General features: G+C 46.1%; 1 protein-coding gene across 1 annotated transcript; it reads right to left on the reverse strand.

Annotated features, from left to right (window-relative positions):
* Positions 1-512: 512 nt before the first annotated feature.
* On the reverse strand, positions 513-14,562 carry LOC135173554 (transmembrane 4 L6 family member 1-like). The gene is made up of 5 exons (XM_064140532.1): positions 14,392-14,562; positions 10,308-10,373; positions 2,808-2,953; positions 1,446-1,632; positions 513-693 (listed from the first exon to the last, which is right to left on the reverse strand). The coding sequence occupies exons 1-5, from the start codon at positions 14,560-14,562 to the stop codon at positions 673-675; spliced, it is 591 nt and encodes a 196-aa protein (XP_063996602.1). The 3' UTR covers positions 513-672.
* Between the last annotated feature and the right edge of the window lie 4,975 nt (positions 14,563-19,537).

The following is a 19,537-nucleotide window of genomic DNA, read 5'->3' on the forward strand; positions in this document are numbered from 1 at the left end:
TAAGAAATACTATTTCATTCCCCCCTGACACCCTAACCCGGGACAGCATACATTAACAGTGGTTCTATTACACACTGGAGGGCAAATGGTGAGCTCTGATTCGTGGAGCTTGGTGTGCTAAGCACACTTACAGCAGTCAGGCACAGACAGAGCAGTGGTTTTGCCAGTACCTGAGATTTAGCAGGAATATGTAGAGAGATGAAAACATGGAGTCTCAGATCTAAATGCTCTAGTCTTTTTCACTCTGATATCAGGGAGTGACAGGACTAGGGGGAATGGAGCAAAGCTGGAGATGGGTAGGTTCAGGCTGGACGTGAGGAGGAAGTTCTTCACCATGAGAGTGGTGAGAGCCTGGAATGGGTTGCCCAGGGAGGTGGTTGAGGCCCCATCCCTGGGGGTGTTTAAGGCCAGGCTGGATGGTGTTGTGGCCAGCCTGATCTAGGGTAGAGTGTCCCTGCCCATGGCAGGGGGTTTGGAACTAGATGATCCTTGTGGTCCCTTCCAACCCTGACTGATTCTACGATTCTTTATTAAAAAATCATTTTGCCCCAAGAAACTCCTGAACATTTTGAGCTTTCTTTGTCACCCCCTCATAAGTACAGCACAGTGCACTATCTTCATTGTGTGGGTACTGGCAGCTCGGGGATTGTCCTGGGGTTCCCTGGAGGTCGTTCACATTCCAGAAATATTTGTCTGAAAGACAACGAATGAAACATGATCATTCAATATTGCAGAGAGATTACCAGGATTAACTGCACATGTCTTGTGCAAAGAAAATAAATGTTCAAAAGGAAACAGTGGTGACAAATGAAATTTGAAAGAGGTTTTCTTCTGCTTTGTGAAATTACATATTTACTGCAGCTGACCAACTAAAACCATCTCTACTTCTCATAGCTCTCACTTACAGATGCGGGGGAAGACATCATACTCTATCCTAAAGGCTTCTTAGAATCATATAATCATAGAATCATAGAATCAACCAGGTTGGAAGAGACCTCCAAGATCATCCAGTCCAACCTAGCACCCAGCCCTAGCCAGTCAACTAGACCATGGCACTAAGTGCCTCATCCAGTCTTTTCTTGAAGACCCCCAGGCACGGTGCCTCCACCACCTCCCTGGGCAGCCCATTCCAATGCCAATCACTCTCTCTGGCAAGAACTTCTTCCTAATATCCAGCCTATACCTACCCTGGCACAACTTGAGACTGTGTCCCCTTGTTCTATTGCTGGTTGCCTGGGAGAATAGGAACACAACCATGCAACGTATCACACTACGCTGGTGTGTAATTCCTGACCACAATGTGAGGAGAATCAGTGTTCAAATCTACCTGTACTGCCCCAACTTCATGGAGCAGCTCATTCAGCACCTGTATAGATCTCCCTGACTCCTAAAAATAGAGGTTGTAATGATGTAAAGCCCTTTGGTACCTTCTACTGCACACCAACCTTTCTTCTCCTCAGACATGAGCCACATATGAAGCCAGTAAGTCCACTGATTACTTGAATGAAACAAAGAATAGCTTCAATGACACCGGTGGTCAGGAGAATAGAGAAAAGGACAATATTCCAAAGGATGATATTTTCAGGTTCTTTGCAAATGCTCCATGTTGTCTGGTTGAACAAGTAGTTGTCTCTGTGACAGAGAAAAGTAACAGGCAAGGTATGAGAAAATAAATATTTGACAATACTTTTTGTATTTTCTAGCTTACGTTTTCTGAGCTTGATTGCACAAAGTGAGTCTCAAGGTCTGCTGTAGTTTTTAAAAGCTGATGATTCTCTTCAGAGTTGCAGTTCTGGTGCACTTGATGACTAAGGAAGAAAGCCATATGAGTACTTTGTTGCATGTGCAAGAATCTCCCTTTTGGTTCATGGCAGTGCTAAACACAAAAGGGAAAGGTCTCTAAAGATTTAAAAACGTGTCTCCATAATCTGTTCTTAGAATCATAGAATCAACCAGGTTGGAAGAGACCTCCAAGATCATTCAGCCCAACCTATGACTCAGCCCTAGCCAGTCAACTAGACCATGGCACTAAGTGCCTCAGCCAGGCTTTGCTTGAACACCTCCAGGGATGGTGACTCCACCACCTCCCTGGGCAGCCCATTCCAATACCAATCACTCTCTCTGTCAAGAACTTCCTCCTAATATCCAGCCTATAATTCCCCCAGCACAACTTGAGACTGTCCCCTTGTTCTGTTGCTGGTTGCCTGGCAGAAGAGAGCAACCCCCACCTGGCTACAACCTCCCTTCAGGTAGTTGTAGACAGCAATGAAGTCCCCCCTGAGCCTCCTCTTCTCCAGGCTAAACACCTCCAGCTCCCTCAGTCTCTCCTCATAAGGGTTTGTTCCTGCTGTGATAGCTCAGCTCGGTCCATCCATCCGTTATCTCTGGCTCTGTCTGGAAGAGTGTGGTTGCCCAGGTTAACTGAGAAAAGATTGTTGCTTTGCTTTTCAGAATTAGGTAGAGCAGACTTGATTCATGATGATTTCACAGATCAGCCTGGCATACTTAGCCAACATTTCCTTTTGACTCCAATGAGAGTCACTGCTCAGCAGCCTTTCGAAAGCTTGGTGCAATTTGCACAAGGGATTGCTAACAAGAGCAACAAGAAACTTGGTCAGTGTGCCCAAAGATAGTTCTTGGCCCAATTGATGGTGAGCTAGAACATGCATGCTTAGAGAAATATGAGATTGTTTGTATACTGAGTGGACCATTAGTTCCCTTTGGGAACATTCAAATGTGCTATAAAAAGGGAGGTAGGGTGGGAATTAGGGAAAGCAAAGTTGGAAGAACCTATGAATCATACTCACTCCAGACTGTCGTTCCTAAAAGGGTAGAGGTATTCTCCATCACCTGTGTCACACAGAGGGCCCCAAATCAGTCCCAGTGAGGAGATGACTGCACAATATGCTCCTCCTGCGAATCCCAGTACAGCCAGGGCCACTGACAGCAGCATCTGAAAGGGAGAAGATCTTCATAGAATCATAGAATCAACCAGGTTGGAAGAGACCTCCAAGATCATCCAGTCCAACCTAGCACCCAGCCCTAGCCAGTCAACTAGACCATGGCACTAAGTGCCTCATCCAGTCTTTTCTTGAAGACCCCCAGGCACGGTGCCTCCACCACCTCCCTGGGCAGCCCATTCCAATGCCAATCACTCTCTCTGCCAACAACTTCTTCTTAATATCCAGCCTATACCTACCCTGGCACAACTTGAGACTGTGTCCCCTTGTTCTATTGCTGGTTGCCTGGCAGAAGAGAGCAACCCCCACCTGGCTACAATGCACCTTCAGGTAGTTGTAGACAGTAATAAGATCACCCCTGAGCCTCCTCTTCTCCAGGCTAAACACCCCCAGCTCCCTCAACCTCTCCTCATAGGATTTGTGCTCCAGGCTCCCCACCAGCTTTGTTGCTCTTCTCTGGACATGTTCCAGCACCTCAACATCCTTCTTGAATTGAGGGCCCCAGAACTGGACACAGTACTCAAGGTGTGGTCTGTCCAGTTGTACAGCAATCCTAGATGTGAAAGGTTTTCTAACTGTATTTGTTTTGCTTTTAGAAATAAGTCTAGAGAGTTTTATAGCTGGCCAATCAATTATGAAAATTCTGGTGGCTCCTCTTTCAAAACAGCCAGCATGAAGCCAGTACTGGCTTTATACAGTCCACATCATGTGTCTTGGTGTTTCCACCTCTTCACCAAGAACACATTTCTCAGCCTTTGTACCAACAGAAGCTAGCAAGCAACTACTGAACCAGGTATGAAAGCAACAGAAGATGCATTAGTCGCCTTTGCTAATGGACAAAGAATGCAAAAGAACCTTTCTTATTGTTGCAAGAGTGTGGCAAGTGGTTAAAGCACTGCCCATGGAGCAATGAACCAGCAGTGACTCTCAATTACATGTAGTGCAGGTGTATGTTCTACCTCAGCAACTCCCACAGGAATGTCACCTCTGCTCTGTTTTGAGGTAGTTTTCTGTTAATGAATAGAATTATCTGGTTCCTCTTGGTATGCAGAAGCAAGAATCTCAGGCAGGTGTTGCTGTGTACCTGTGATAGACTTGTTAAAAGTCCTGTGATTGTTCCTAGCATTGTCAGGTAGTATAGAATCATAGAATCAACCAGGTTGGAAGAGACCTCCAAGCTCATCTGGTCCAACCTATCACCCAGCCCTAGCCAGTCAACTAGACCATGGCACTAAGTGCCTCAGCCAGGCTTTTCTTGAACACCTCCAGGGACGGTGCCTCCACCACCTCCCTGGGCAGCCCATTCCAATGCCAATCACTCTCTCTGGCAACAACTTCCTCCTAACAGCCAGCCTAGACTTCCCCCAGCACGACTTGAGACTGTGTCCCCTTGTTCTGTTGCTGGTTGCCTGGCAGAAGAGACCAACCCCACCTGGCTACAATGTCCCTTCAGGTAGTTGTAGACAGCAATGAGGTCACCCCTGAGCCTCCTCTTCTCCAGGCTGCACGCCCCCAGCTCCCTCAGCCTCTCCTCATAGGGTTTGTGTTCCAGACCTCTCACCAGCCTTGTCGCCCTTCTCTGGACACCTTCCAGCAAAAGGAAGCTCTGGAGGAGACTGAGAAAGACAGAAGAACACCTGGGCTAGGGGCAAAGCAGCAAGACTGCCTTGGAGTCAGGGCAGGAGCATGGCTGAGGAAGCACGTGGGAAACACTCCCATTCATGACTTGGTACCTTTAGCAACATTTCCTTGTTGCCAGTAACTGTCAGTGAGATCTAATAGCCCACAAGGAAGGAAGAAGCCTTCTCGTAATGTCAGCTACTCCATAGGGTGTTGCATTAGTGAGTCAAATGGAAATACCCATCAGCCATGTTGCAGGTTTGTGACACAGTCTTGAAAACCATTCACTCTCCAAACTTGTTCAGGCTGGTGAATGCAGTTTCCAGCTTGCCAGCTGATGACATTATTGCTCTCTGTACAACCTTGCCTGCTGCCAATGTGTGAATTGGCTCATTTTCGTGTGTCCTTTTGCCCCTAAAGCAATGCTTGACTTAGAAATGGGTGAGATTGATATTAAGATTGGTTTCATCATGACTAATTAATAACTGTCTTTTTTTGTTTGTTTGTTTGTTTGCAAAGCTGGACACTCTTTTTGTCGGCTTGCAGAGTTTCACTGCCAGCAAAATGTAGGTATAGTGGCATGTTGTCCCAGAGCAAAGCAGCTCTGGGTTGGAGCCAATGCACTGTCTCTCACACTAAATTCACAGCCTTGTGGGGAGGACCAGTGACTGATAATGTACTCAACACTGCTCAGGCCACACCTTGAGTACTGTGCCCAGTTCTGGGCCCCTCAATTCAAGAGAGATGTTGAGGTGCTGGAAGGTGTCCAGAGAAGGGCAACAAAGCTGGTGAGGGGCCTGGAACACAAACCCTATGAGGAGAGGCTGAGGGAGCTGGGGGTGTTTAGCCTGGAGAAGAGGAGGCTCAGGGGTGACCTCACTGCTGTCTACAACTACCTGAAGGGAGGCTGTAGCCAGGTGGGGGGTGGTCTCTTCTGCCAGGCAACCAGCAACAGAACAAGGGGACACAGTCTCAAGTCGTGCTGGGGAAAGCATAGGCTGGATGTTAGGAGGAAGTTCTTGCCAGAGAGAGTGATTGGCATTGGAATGGGCTGCCCAGGGAGGTGGTGGAGTTGCTGTCTCTGGAGGTGTTCAAGCAAAGCCTGGCTGAGGCACTCAGTGCCATGGTCTAGTTGACTGGCTAGGGCTGGGTGCTAGGTTGGACTGGATGCTCTTGGAGGTCTCTTCCAACCTGGTTGATTCTATGATTCTGTAACGTCTGAAACTCCTGCCTATGCTGAGCCAGTTCTCTCTACCTATTTGCTCATTTACTTCACCTGTTCATCCTAAATCTTGGTTGAAGGATCTTAATTATGCTACCTGTACACGTATTTATATAAATAAAGGCTACTTGTCACTAAAAGGGAAGTCTGAAGTGACTGCAGTTGATAAGTTCACTCTCCAGGGCATTTTCTTGGTGCACAGTGGCATTTCCCCATTATATGTACCCTTCTAGAGTTTTGTCTGGAGGCTTGCCCTATATTCTACAGAAATTCAGTGATTTTATGAACTGCAGCATTATCTCCACCTTTCAGATTTTCCTGAACTGTACCATCATAATTTAGCACCTTTCTGGGGAGTTAAAACAATATCCTCATTTGTCTCTTACCTTGCCAGAAGAGGTCTAAGCTAGGATGCTTGGGTTTTGAAATCGTTTTCTCTCAGTGTTCTCTTGGCCTCTTCTCTACCTCTTGCAATGGTTTTGCTGAAAATCTGTTGCTGAGCTTTTAAAATATCAGCCCTGCTTTTCCCTTCACACAGTTGGATGGTATATGGTGAACTGATGAAGCCTTTTAGCACTCCTTCCTTGAGCATTTGCATCAGGTGCTTTGGTGAATAACCAAGTCCCAGCTTGTGCTGCCCTGTATTGCCCTGGCTCTTGTTCCTCACACACTTCTTTCTTCTTTGTTTCTTTCTCTGGAGGTGTTGTGGGGCTTGTTGTAGTTTTGCTTTTGTTTGTCATTTTTGTTTGTCTATTTGCTTGTTTAGTTTTGGTTGGGTTTTTTTGTTTGGGTTTTTTGTTGGTTTGTTGTTTGAGTGTGAGGGGGTATGTGTGTGTGTGCAATTAATCTCCTGTCTGGTTATTCAGCTATATTATCCAGGATTTTTTGGTCTGGAAAGCTGCTGTGGCTATTCTTGTTCTCCTATTGACCCTTAAGGAAGGCTTAAAGAGAAACACTGCTGGTGCAACAAGAGAAGCTGTACTTTGGGAAGGGTTTTTCCCCTCACTGTGCCAGTGCAGTGGATTCTTTCAGATGTCTGCATGCTAAGCTGCATGACATGGAATCTTTCTGCATCTGATACTTCCCAAAACCATTACTCTGCAATGCAAGGACAAGAAGTCATCTGGGTATGTTTACAAGTAACAATTTAAAGTGGATTAATGAAGGAAAGTTGCTCAATGTAGCACATAATTAGTGTGAAATGGAGAATTCAATAAGGTGAATAAAAGGATGAGATATTTATTACTGTTGTTGATACTTTAGAAGCATGTAAAGGCTAGGATGAAGTTTGAAGCTATTAAACCAGGGGTTGCTCAAAACAGGAGAGTCCCTACCCTGAGGAAAGTGGTTACATTCTGAGTGAATAATAATCCTGATCAGTATTAGTTCTTTAGCCTTTTTTTTCTGTGAAAAGTAATGCTGAGTATTAAGTGTAAATTACAGTTTTATACTTAAGATCCCCAAATCAGAAAGACTGTCAAATTAACCTGTAGATTACAGATGCTCCTGAGTAGCTCCAGTGTAAGCTGCTTCTCTGCCAGCAGGTAGACACTGGTGGAAAAGCCACCGAAATCTGGGGACCCTCCATGTCATATCCACCCAGACTAGCCTTGCAAGGAGCTCCAGAACCCTGGGAATTCACTACCATTCTGCATGTTTGAACTAGTCCCAGGGCTCCTCTCCTTTCCAGTTCCTGGTGATTCACACCATATCCTGCCTTGGGTATACTACCCATACACTGAGAGCATCTGAACAAACTTTCTGTGAGTGTTTGTGCATTTCCTCCACTATCCTCAAAGCAAAGTTTCCCTGAAGTTTTCTCTCCTGAAGATACAGAATCATAGACTCATAGAATCAGTCAGAGTTGAAAGGGACCACAAGGATCATCCAGCTCCAACCCCCCTGCCATGGGCAGGGACACTCTACCCTAGATCAGGCTGGCCACAACACCATCCAGCCTGGCCTTAAACACCCCCAGGGATGGGGCCTCAACCATCTCCCTGGGCAATGCATTCCAGGCTCTCACCACTCTCATGGGGAGACTCTTATATGCATCACTAGCCTTCAGATCACCCTCCCTGCAAAGCTTACTTTTTGTTTGTTTGTTTGCTTGTTTTTTACATGATTGGAAATTACTCTTCTCCATTTTGCTCATGTCCCCATCTCATCTCTGCATCAAGGCACTCTAGAGTAACTTGTAGGTAAATTGAAGTAGGGTGCTAAATTTTGGGGTAAGATATCAAATGAAGAGAAGATGCTAAATTTTGGGGTGAGATATAAAATGGAGGCAAGATGTAAATTGAGGTGAGATGCTAAATTTTGGGGTGAGATATAAAATGGAGGCAAGATGTAAATTGAGGTGAGATGCTAAATTTTGGGGTGAGATGCTAGATTTTGGGTCGAGATGCTAAATTGATCTAAGATGTGTCCCTGCCCATGGCAGGGGGGTTGGAACTAGATGATCCTTGTGGTCCCTTCCATCCCTGACTGATTCTATGCTATGTAGGGCTTCACCTCTTTACACCTCAAAGATGTGAACAATTCCCACAGTTGCAGAAGACAGTATTTTCAAAGATACACTGTCCTCACTGAGCTTATTCTCTAGTCTGGTTTGAGCTGCTGCATCACCTGGCCATCAGCTAGCTCTGTACCAATCGAACTACTCTCTCAGCAATGTCTGCTGTACTTCTCTATAATAGTAAATAAGGTAGATGAGGAACAGTTTGTAGGTAAACAATCAGTAATGAGAAAGCACAGACAGGATATCCAGCAACCATGTGCTGCTGCTAGGAATGGGTCAGACAGAGAAAGGGTGGTGGAGGGGAGTGGAGGATCTGTGGACATGGGCTGCTGGATGGCACTGTGCTGCCACCTGCATCCATGGGCTGGCAGAGTGAAATCAGACAATTTGACCCTCTAATATTTAGCGCTAGAGTGAAGAATGGAGAAGGAACATCTGAGATACTCTACAAACTGAGCCCATTTCAGCTGAAAGTCCCCTAAAGACTTACCATGTCGAGCAGAGTGTGGGAACACCCAAACTACATCTGTTTTTCACCACCATCAATCAAAATCAGGAGAAAGTACCTGGCTTAGTTACAGGGTTTAGGGAGCTTAGGCTCACACTCCAGCTCCGCAATTGGCCTACTTGACCACCACTAGCATCCCTCTGTGCATGTGATGTCTGGGAAAACCAATACAGTGACACCAATACAGTGGTCATTGGCCACTGGAATGGGCTGCCCAGGGAGGTGGTGGAGTCACCGTCCCTGGGGCACTTCAAGGCAAGGTTGAACGTGGCACTTGGTGCCATGGTTTAGCCTTGAGCTCTGTGGTAAAGGGTTGGACTTGATGATCTGTGAGGTCTCTTCCAACCCTGATGATACTGTGATACTTGCTGATATCCTAATGAAGAATGTTCTTTTAGTATTATGGATACTACATTGATTAAGTGAAATATCTTGAAGAGATAAAGGTCTTTGCATGGACAAAGCTAAGTATTAATTGGAGAGTGCAGAAGAGGTATGCTTTGTTGTATGAAAACACTCACTCCAGACTGCTTCTGGGAAGGATGCAGACCCCCCCAAAAAAAACATGCCAAGACTATTCTTGCTCATAATGATAGCCTCACTGAAGTCTGTGCCCAGGGCTTGAGGACCTGTGGAGATGCATGTACAACATCTTGCTTTAGCATATTCTTAATTGCAATGGGGAAAAGCCTCTCTGGCCTTTTCCTGGGTGACAGAGAGCCCAAATTGCATTTCCACCTTTTGTGTGCTACTGGTCAGAGCATGCAGACGACCTTCCAGGAAGAAGCATTGGCTCCTCAGCTTCAGCAGCTGGGATTCTTTAGCATGTGCCTGCAAAGTAGGTGACCTATCTGCCCCTAGGGAGGTAAGCAGAGATGAACCTATAGAAAAGCAAATTGCTGCGGAAGAGTACGGAGGAAATAGGACCAGGCGGATGCAAAAGGAACAGGCAGTTTGGGTTTTGCCTCTGTTACTCCTCAGTGACCTGCTGTAAGTGGTGCTGCTTTGGCAGAAGAGGTTGGATTTGATGATCTGGTGGGAGGTGTCCTTGCCCATGGCAGGGGAGTTGGGACTAGATGACCCTTGAGGTCCCTTCCAACCCTTACAATTCTGTGATTCTGTAATATTTAGGATTGCCCTGAGCAGCAGGAAATTTGAGCCATGTTTTACTCTATGTAGGGGGAAGTGAAGTAGCTGTGTACCTCTCTGCTCTGACTAAATGCCCTGGCACCTGCCCTGGCTGAGTGTATCTCTCATGTCAGTGGCTGCAATAGCATAGCATTTTTGTTGGCTATCTGAGCTCTCAGCTCCAACCCAGGGACGCTGTAAATCAAGCTCCTCTTCCACATCTCCCTGACATGGCTGCTGACAGTGGTGTGATGGTTTGTCATTCTGCATTTCCTCCTGCTGAGCAGCCAGTTAAGGGCTATGGTGCAAACCCTTTAGTGCCGTTTCAACACGCCGATATCCACTTACCCCACATCTGTTAGCACAACACCTTGCTCTGCCTGCTCCCAGCATCATGATTGCCGGCAAAATAACCTGTGAGGAAAGCACAAGGTGAGTTGGTGTGCAGTACTTCTAAGTCTAGGACCTGGAGCATCATATTCCTCAAATGCAAACACCCTTCTGCCTCTTCCCTATGAGTTACACCTGCTTAGATGTTGCTGCTTGCTGAAGAGTAACCTGAATTACAGCCAGAGCTGACTGGCAAGCTTCTGATAGAGTAACTCTCATTGCTGAAGTCATAGAATCAACCAATCATGCTGCTTCTTTTTGACAGGTTTGTTGTTTGGTTTTGTTGTTTAGGAGCAAATATGCCAGTTTTGAGAAAATGGAATTTCTGCTCAGGAAAGGTGCATCACCACTGGGGTAAGAATCACATCTCTTCAAACCTTCTGAGCATCTGGCTCTGGATTATAGTTGAGGAGCCAGTCTTAAACTTCCTGAAACACATCTGATTTTGGTTCTTTGTGCTACGCTTCTGAAAACTATGAAATGGCCTTCGGTCAGCTCCCTGTTTGCATCAGCTTTCTCCAGGGTAATTATCAGGTGGAGCTGGATGGATACAGTGAAGTCAGCAGCTGTCTGTGTCTCAGGATGCAATGCCACTCTGGAGGTAGGAAAAGCTGGTTTTAGTTTGGTAGCTAGAGGCCACAGAAGTTTTTGTGTGTCTAGATGTGCAGGCAGAGCACTCCTGCTGTCTGGCCTCTGACTGACACTGTTGTGTAGGCAAAAAGCAACAGAATAAAACCAGCATTTGAGAAAGTAGGATAGGGTCCCTATGAAGTTAATGAGAACAAGAGAAGTCTTGCAAAGAAACAAACAAAGAAAGAGGGAAGGCAAAAGCTGCAAAATCATTCTGGCTAGATCTTGGAGAGATATTGTTCCACATAAGGCAGGAAGAGCAGAATGTCCATGGTGAATGAAGCCCAGAGGATTATATGTCTGGTGTATCTCTAGATAAGTGTTAAGAAACCTGCTTAGACTTGGAGGCCCCAGAATATTTCTCTAACTATTTGCTCTCTATTGTCTTTTGAGCAGAGGCAGCTTCCAGACCCTGAAGATGTAAGACATGGAGGTTAAAGAGATGTTCCTCTTCCTGGAAATGAGCTCTCAAACAAGGTGGATGGTTCCCAAGGCAGCCTCAGCCCCAGGAGGGTTCCCAAGGCAGCCTCAGCCCTAGCGTGCCACTGGCACTCAGAAGGTGAGCTAGTACCTCTGCCCATCAAACCAACACTCCCTTTCCTCTGGGGCTGCCTTTCTTTGGAGGTTTTTCTTGTAGCTTGTGAACACCCATGTGTCATTTATTAGCCTGGCTCAGGATGAAGGGTTTGCTTGGCAGCTTGCTTTGTTTGCAGCGCCTGATTGTAAACACCTGCCTTTTGACATGGAAATGAGAAGTTGCTAGATCTGGCTGTTGTCAGTATAATGAGGGCTCTCTCTCCGTGTGGTAGTTTAAAGCTAACCCACTCTCCTGGTTCTAAATTGTAAACATAGAATGGGAAAATTCCGAAGACGTTGAAGAGAAAAAAAACAGTAGAAGGTAAATAAAATAAGGCATTGGACATAAAAGTAATAGATGTGTTCTTTAGCATTACATTCACTTGCTGGTTCAGTATATAATTTGCTGCACAAACTATTCTTCCTTTTCTCTTCTCTGCTCTGGTTGATGCTTTTGCATGCTTTTGCTGACCTTGGTTGAGACTTGTTTATGGCTGAGTACCTAGCAGTGAGACCTGACTTCTCTCTGAGGGAAGAGCTGTTTCCTGGTTGCCTTGTCCAGAGGGATGGAGGAACAATTTGAGGGGGAGGTTTGTGTTATTTCTGAATTGTAAAGATATGTAAATATATTTTCATAGAATAGAATCATAGAATCAACCAGGGTGGAAGAGACCTCCAAGATCATCCAGTCCAACCTAGCACCAAGCCCTATCCAGTCATCTAGACCATGGCATTAAATGCCTCATCCAGTCTTCTCTTCAACACCTCCAGGGATGGTGATGCCACCACCTCCCTGGGCAGCCCATCCCAATGGCAAATCACTCATTGTATTTTATGCTTTTAGATTTTAGCTTGCTTGCAAAATACAGCTTCATTTTGCTCCCAAACCTTCTGAGCTAATCTGGTGATTTTATTTTTGGAGGTAATTTCAACCCCACCACAGTGGGGCTCTGAGCAACCTGATCTAGTTGGGGATGTCCTTGCCTAGTGCAGGAGAGTTGGACTAGATGACCTTTAAAGGCCCCTTCCAACCCAGTGAGTGCTGTGATGCTGTAGTTTCCCAGTTGCAGCATAGGCTTTCCAGCAGGAGAGATGTTACTATGACACATAGAGCCTGGCTTCCTCTCTACACTCTGAGCTTCTGAAATAAGAAAAGTGAGATTTTTTAAACCATCATATGAATTTCTATTAGAGAAGCAGCAGAGGAAGAGGAAAGAATGGGGCTGGTTGCTCAGCTGAAGAGTGTGCTGATGATCTAGGTACTGGTCTACAGATGAAGTTCTCAGGTGGAGGCAGGTTTTCCAGCTTACAGAGCCAGGCTAGGTTTTTATGAAGTTTCTTCCATAGTCCTTACTCTGGAGGCTGTTTTCTGGTTACAAGTTGATTCTCCAAGACTGGGCAACCTGTTCACCTGGTTTTCCTGAGTTTCCTTTGGGGGTAATCTGGATGCATGGGTGAATGCATAGCAGCCTTTCCGGAGACCAGACTCCAGTTATGGGGCATTCTGACCCCATTCTTAACTTTCTAGGAGGCCCAGAAGCCAGTTGTCATTTTTCCATCCTTCAAGGACCTGGAAAACATGATGATGCTTTCTTCTCCCTGCACATGTGGGCATTTGTAATGCTGCTTTCTGGAGAAGATGTACACTCAGCAGCATTGTTCACGGATCAATAATTACTCCTAATGCTGCATTCTGAAGGTCAATGCAAATTTTTCCTCCCCTCTCACTTGCTGTTCTCATTTTTGATGTACGTGGTGCTGACCACAGGCAGGTTTGTGTGGAAGCCTTGAAAGAAGGCATGTTTTCCATGAGCTTGTGATGCTCTCATGCCTTTCCTTTCATTGAACGCCAATGACTCCTGGGTTTGCAATGATATGGCTTTTCCACAGGTCTCTCATGTAGTTCCACTTCTTCCTTTAGGCTTCCTTTCACAAAGTCATGCTTACATTGAAGCTGAGCATTAGTAATAGGACCAAGCAGTAGGTGGAAGAAGAAGCTGTCAAGCAGCTGGTGGGGGAATGATTTATTGAATGACCTTCTACCATGTTTCTGCTTTGGGAAATATGAGTCTGAGCCATGTGGGTGGATAATTGGAAGAGTGTAAAGGGCTTTCTAATGAACTGGAAAGATCAGTACTCCCAAACATGTTTCCTCCTAGTTAAGATATTCGTGTAAAAATGGTATTTCCTGAGTGGTGGAATGGAAAACTAGTCAGAGAAGAGCACATAAAAAGCAGATCAAACCCAAAAGGAAGTAGGATGGTGTGTGAGAACACAAGGAGCATTAAGGATTTAAAGCATTTGCAGCTTCACATTCTTTGAGTGTTGCCTGGGTCTCTAACAAACACCTACTGGAACTTGTTTCAGTTTTGCCTTTAATGCTTTTTTTGTTGTTGGCTTTGGGGTTTTTTTTTTGGTTGGTGGGTTTTGATTTTGGTTTGTGTGTGTATATGTGAATTATATGAGCCCAAAATCAATTAGAAGAATAATGAAGGGGTGCAGATAAGAGTGAAAAACTACCTCCACCGTTGCTTTGACCTGTGGGAGATGAACACCCATATTGCTCTTCTCCCAGTGAGTCAGTCCTATTGCTTCCTGACTTGATGCCCTGATATTTATTTCAGGAACACTTTGCATTTCTGTGATCAGGGGCTTTTTCAGTCTTGAATCCACTTTCTCAGTCCCATATCCAACTTCACAGTTAAGCTGCTCACATGTTTATGTGAAACACATCTCTATGACTTCTATTAACAGAAGCTTTCTTAGCCTTGTAAAGCAAAACAAACCAAAGCATAACAAAGCAAAGAAGGATCTGGTAGCAGCACTTCTCTCTTACCAGTATCCCAGCTCCCAGAATGCCATGGAAAAACCAGACCAGATCTGTTATCTCGCTAAGCTGCAGAACTTGTCCATTGGGGAAGTACAGGAGGATGTTGGAGACTATGGCACATGCTGCCAGCGGGAGCAGGGTGACTCCAATGCACTTTGAGCACTTTCTCGTGCACATGGCAGCTCTCTGCTGAGGAAATAGATGGGGAGTTTTGGGTTATTGCAGCACAAGGGAGCACAGCATTTCAGTAGTCTTACTTAAAGAAAAAACAATCAGTTTCAAAGCAAGAAGTGTTTCAGTTAAGGCTTATCCTGGGTCATAGATTCATAGAATCATAGAATCAACCAGGTTGGAAGAGACCTCCAAGATCAGCCAGGCCAACCTAGCACCCAGCCCTATCCAATCAACTAGACCATGGCACTAAGTGCCTCATCCAGTCTTCTCTTGAACACCTCCAGGGACAGTGCCTCCACCACCTCCCTGGGCAGCCCATTCCAATGCCAATCACTCTCTGGGAAGAACTTCCTCCTAACATCCAGCTTAGACCTCCCCCAGCACAACTTGAGACTGTGTCCCCTTGTTCTGTTGCTGGTTGTCTGGGAGAAGAGACCACCCCCCACCTGGCTACAATGTCCCTTCAGGTAGTTGTAGACAGCAATGAGGTCAGCCCTGAGCCTCCTCTTTTCCAGGCTAAACAGGCCCAGCTCCCTCAACCTCTCCTCATAGGGTTTGTGTTCCAGGCCCCTCACCAGCTTTGTTGCCCTTCTCTGGACACATTCCAGTGTCTCAACATCTCTCTTGAATTGAGGAGCCCAGAACTGGACACAGCACTCAAGGTGTGGCCTGACCAGTGCTGAGTATAGGGGCAGAATAACCTCCCTTGTCCTACTGGCCACACTGTTCCTGATGCAGGCCAGGATGCCATTGGCTCTCTTGGCCACCTGGGCACACTGCTGGCTCATCTTCAGCTACTATCTACCAGTAGCCCCAGGTCCCTTTCCTCCTGGCTGCTCTCCAGCCACTCAGTCCCCAGCCTGTAGTGCTGCTTGGGGTTGTTGTGGCCAAAGTGCAGAACCCTGCACTTGGCCTTGTTCAATCTCATCCTGATGGCCTCTTCCCACCCATCCAGCCTGTCCAGGTCCCTCTGCAGGGCTCTCCTACCTTCCAACAGATCAACACCTGCTCCTAGCTTGGTGTCATCTGCAAACTTACTGATGCTGGACTCAATCCCCTCGTCCAGATCATCAATAAAGATACTGAACAGGACTGGGACCAGCACTGATCCTCAGGGAACAAGGGTCCTACACAGCCTGTTCCTTTCAGAGACATTGTTTAAAATGGAGGTATTAAAAACTAGAATGTTTGACTTAATTGCTAGAACATTTTCATGAGTGAGCATGTGCTGATATGAAATGCAAAGAGAGTTTTGGTTTAGTTGTTAATGATCAATTCCCTGTCTCTCTGGAACACCAGTAACAAAGCCATGGCCACACAGATTGATACCCTGGCTGGCAGACTTTGCAGTGGGGCTTGAGCCTTGGGTGGAGGAAAAGGTGGATGTATCAGGTTGTCTGGGATCTTAGGAAGCTGATTTGAAATCTCCTACACAGAAGGTCTTGAAGAGCAGGAAATGATTGCCAGGAATGCCACAGAAATGTTCATTTCTGCCTTGGTGCTAGGACAAAGGAAGGAGCTTCACCAGGACCCCTACTGGATTAATTTTCTTTATTTCAGTCAAAAAACACACTGTCAGCAAGTATTGGAGAAACTTTTACTGCTCCCTGTGACGTGCTTGTTCTGCAGATAAGGATAGATAAGAGTGTGGGTTATGGAGCTCTTTGACACCCACCCTGAAGTACTGAATAACAATAGAAGTTTGTCTAATCCTGTGGCTGTTTTCTAAGAGCAGGTCACAAAGTCATCCCATCTCTTTTTCAGAGATCTACCACGATGTGTAGAACAGTAGCTTAATATTTTACAGAACTCAGGTTCTTTTAAAATCAAACAATCATCTTTTAAAAACCAAAGAATCAAAAGAAATGAAGCACTGGTTGAAAGGGATCTCTGCAGCTCTCCAGCCTCCTGCTGAAAGCAGAACTACCAACACTAGGTTGCTGTGTCAGCCATGGCTTTGTGTAGCTTTGAAAATGCCCAAGGAAGGAGCTACCACGTCCTCTCTGTGTGAATTGTTGCAGGGCTGCCCCAGCCTCTTGGGGAAAAAGTCTTTCCTCATGATCAGCTCAAATCTCCCAGTCTTTTGCTCCTTGTTATCACAGAATCACAGAGTGTCAGGGGCTGGAAGGGATCTCAAAAGATTATCCAGTCCAACCCCCCTGCCAGAGCAGGATCACTTAGAACAGATCACACAAGAAGGTGTCCAGGTGGGTTTTGAATATCTCCAGAGAGGGAGACTCCACAACCACCCTGGGCAGCCTGTTCCAGCATTCTATCACCCTCACAGGGAAAAAAATCCTCCTCATGTTTAAATGAAACTTCCTGTGTCTCAGCTCACACCCATTGCCCCTTGTCCTGTCACCAGGACATCACCAAGCAGAGCCTGGCTCCATCTTCCTGGCACTCACCCTTTACATATTTATAAGCATTGATGAGGTCACCTCTCAGTCTCCTCTCTAAGCTAAAGAGCCCCAGCTCCTTCAGTCCCACCTCGTAACAGAGAGGTGTTCCATTCCCTTCATCATCTTTGTGGCTCTGCACTGGGCTCTCTCAAGCAGTTCTATGTCGCTCTTGAACTGGGGGGCCTAGAAGTGGACACAGTACTCCAGATGTGGCCTCATCAGGGCAGAGTACAGGAGCAGGAGAATTTCTCTTGACCTACTAGCCACAGCCTTTCTAATACACCCCAGAATGGCATTGGCCCTCCTGGCCATGAGTGTGCATTGCTGGCTTATGGTCAACCTCCGATCAACAAGGACACTCTCCTATCAGTCCATCACCTCTGTCACTCCCTTCCAAGTTTCTTGGAGGCTGCTACTAGATCCCTTTCTATGTAAGTGAGCAACCACAGCTTGTTGCACCCACGTTGTCATCTATTGCTGTGATGCTTTGGGTGTTATTTGACCCCCTACTCTTAAGAAATCACCCAGACTAGACTCAACTGAGCTGGAAATTAAGGAATGAAGCTTTGTATTTACAGCTTAGCACAATACACAAGCAGATATTTACAATATATACAGCTAGAGACAGAAATATAGAGGTTAAAAATAATACAGAAACACAACAGCCCTCCCAGAAACCTGAGTCCCCAGGAGGGGCTCCCAACCACCCTTCCACCTCCTTCCTGCCCCTCTACCTTATCCCAGACTTTGCCTTGCGTTCAAGGTGAGTTTGAAGGATTGGCCAGGGGAGTTAGGAAGCAGAAGGATTAGTTACACAGACAGCAGGTTAGGGAGAAAAGAACAGACATCCAGAGACACAAAGCCACTGCGTTATTTATGTTTATGTTCTTGATTTTGCACGTCTCAGCAAGCCTATGAGTGAAGTAGACATCACCACTGTTTCCTTTTCACAGCCTAGAATCTGAATCTTCTCACCAAAGTATTCCAGCTAGCTTCAAACTAGCACAATTGCCAAAGAGATAAGGCTGATCAGTTCAAAAGTGGATCCACAGATATTTCTCCATGGCAGGTTTGAAATTTCAGGCTACTGGGTCAGAGATTATTGAACTTTCACACTGCCATTAACTTCAGGGCACAGCTTCTCCTTACTGTTTTGTCAAGGCTTTCAAATGCACAAAACCACAATCTGTGGGGTTTTGTTCTCAAAGAAAGCTGAGAGTTTATGACAAAGATGGCTTTGCTCTCCTACAAGCAAGTTGCAAAGTGTGAGAGAAGGAACATAATCTGGACACACACCGTTTCAGTACATATACCTGTGTTAGTACCCAAGCACAACTGCAGCCGTGCATGCATGCATGCCTGTGCTTGCTACTTGCAAATAGGTTTTGCAATATCTGAGGCAGTAAATGGTGAAATGCCCCTGTCCTGGAGTCCTGTACCCCTAAATTCCTCTCCTGCCCGGACTTCGGGGGGAAAGGGGAAAAGCCGCCTGGTTTCCCCCCCCCTCGGCTGCCCTGCAGCCGAGAAGGGGGCGGCGACTGCCCCGTGAGTTCCCGCGCTGGAGCCAGGCTGGGATTGGCCGTGCGCTTTCGCGCCTAAAGTGTGGTAACTCTGCCCTTTGTCTAGCGAAGGGTATAAATATTGGGGGTCTTCCCGCCTTTGGGGTTCCCGCTTTGGATTTTGCCTGTGCCTGGACGAGTTCGCTCACTCTCCTGTGCCTGGACTGCAGAGAGACCAGAGGACTTGCCTTGGTGTTAGGCACACCTTTGTCTGCCTAACGACCCTTAACGACCCTTAACGACTCCTGTAGCCGCTGGAGGAGGAAGACAGACTGCACGAGCCAGCCTGAGTGAGTTATTTGGCTTAGCTTAATTTAGTAAGAAACCGCTATTAATTAATAGCTGAGTCCTTTTCCAAAAAACTGACTTCCAAATATATATAATCAGATTATTAATGGTATCCTCGTAGAATTCTCATGCAACTGAACCTGTTTATCAAACGAAATTAATCTTTGTATATATAGTTGTGGGGGCGGGTTTTGTAAAAATAAAAAATATCTATTTTTGATAAATTTTCGACTCGGCCACGAATTTCTGCCCTCCGCAACATTATGGCGCAGTGTATGCTGGGTAGTTCAATCATAGAATTTCTACAAGAAAAGGGATGCCTAATCACAGGGCTTGATTTAATTTGGGCTCAGAAAAATTGTAAAAATCCGGAGAAAATCCTGGAGAAATTAGCTGAGCGCTCAGACCCTGTGATTTCTGAGTCTCCAACGGAGCATTTCTCTGTTGTTCTGGGGTCAGTCGTGACCCAGACTCTGGCCGAATTTGAAAATTATGAAAAAAGAATTCAGGCCTTGGAAAAGGATTTATTAGCCGAAAAAGCTAAATGCCAAAGTATCTGGGAAAGCATGCTGGCGCAGACAAAGAGCCTGACCGCGGCACTGACTGCCCGGATGAAAGAAAGGCTTGTAACGCCTGCAGACACCACCTCTTCGGTCTCCGTGTCTGAATTTGAATGGAGTGATTCGCGGGAATCGGGGAAAAAGGCAGAGAATGCCCCGAGGGGCTCTT

This window comes from Pogoniulus pusillus, chromosome 3 (assembly GCF_015220805.1).
Source record: "Pogoniulus pusillus isolate bPogPus1 chromosome 3, bPogPus1.pri, whole genome shotgun sequence".
Lineage (NCBI taxonomy): Eukaryota > Metazoa > Chordata > Aves > Piciformes > Lybiidae > Pogoniulus > Pogoniulus pusillus.

Coding starts and splice junctions, on each gene's coding strand:
- LOC135173554 (XM_064140532.1), bottom strand. CDS start 14,562: ATGTGCACGAGAAAGTGCTCAAAGTGCATTGGAGTCACCCTGCTCCCG. Junction 2,954..10,307: donor GTTGTGCTAACAGATGTGGG/GTAAGTGGATAT, acceptor TCTCCCTTTCAG/ATGCTGCTGTCAGTGGCCCT. Junction 1,633..2,807: donor TTTAGGAACGACAGTCTGGA/GTGAGTATGATT, acceptor TCTCTGTCACAG/AGACAACTACTTGTTCAACC.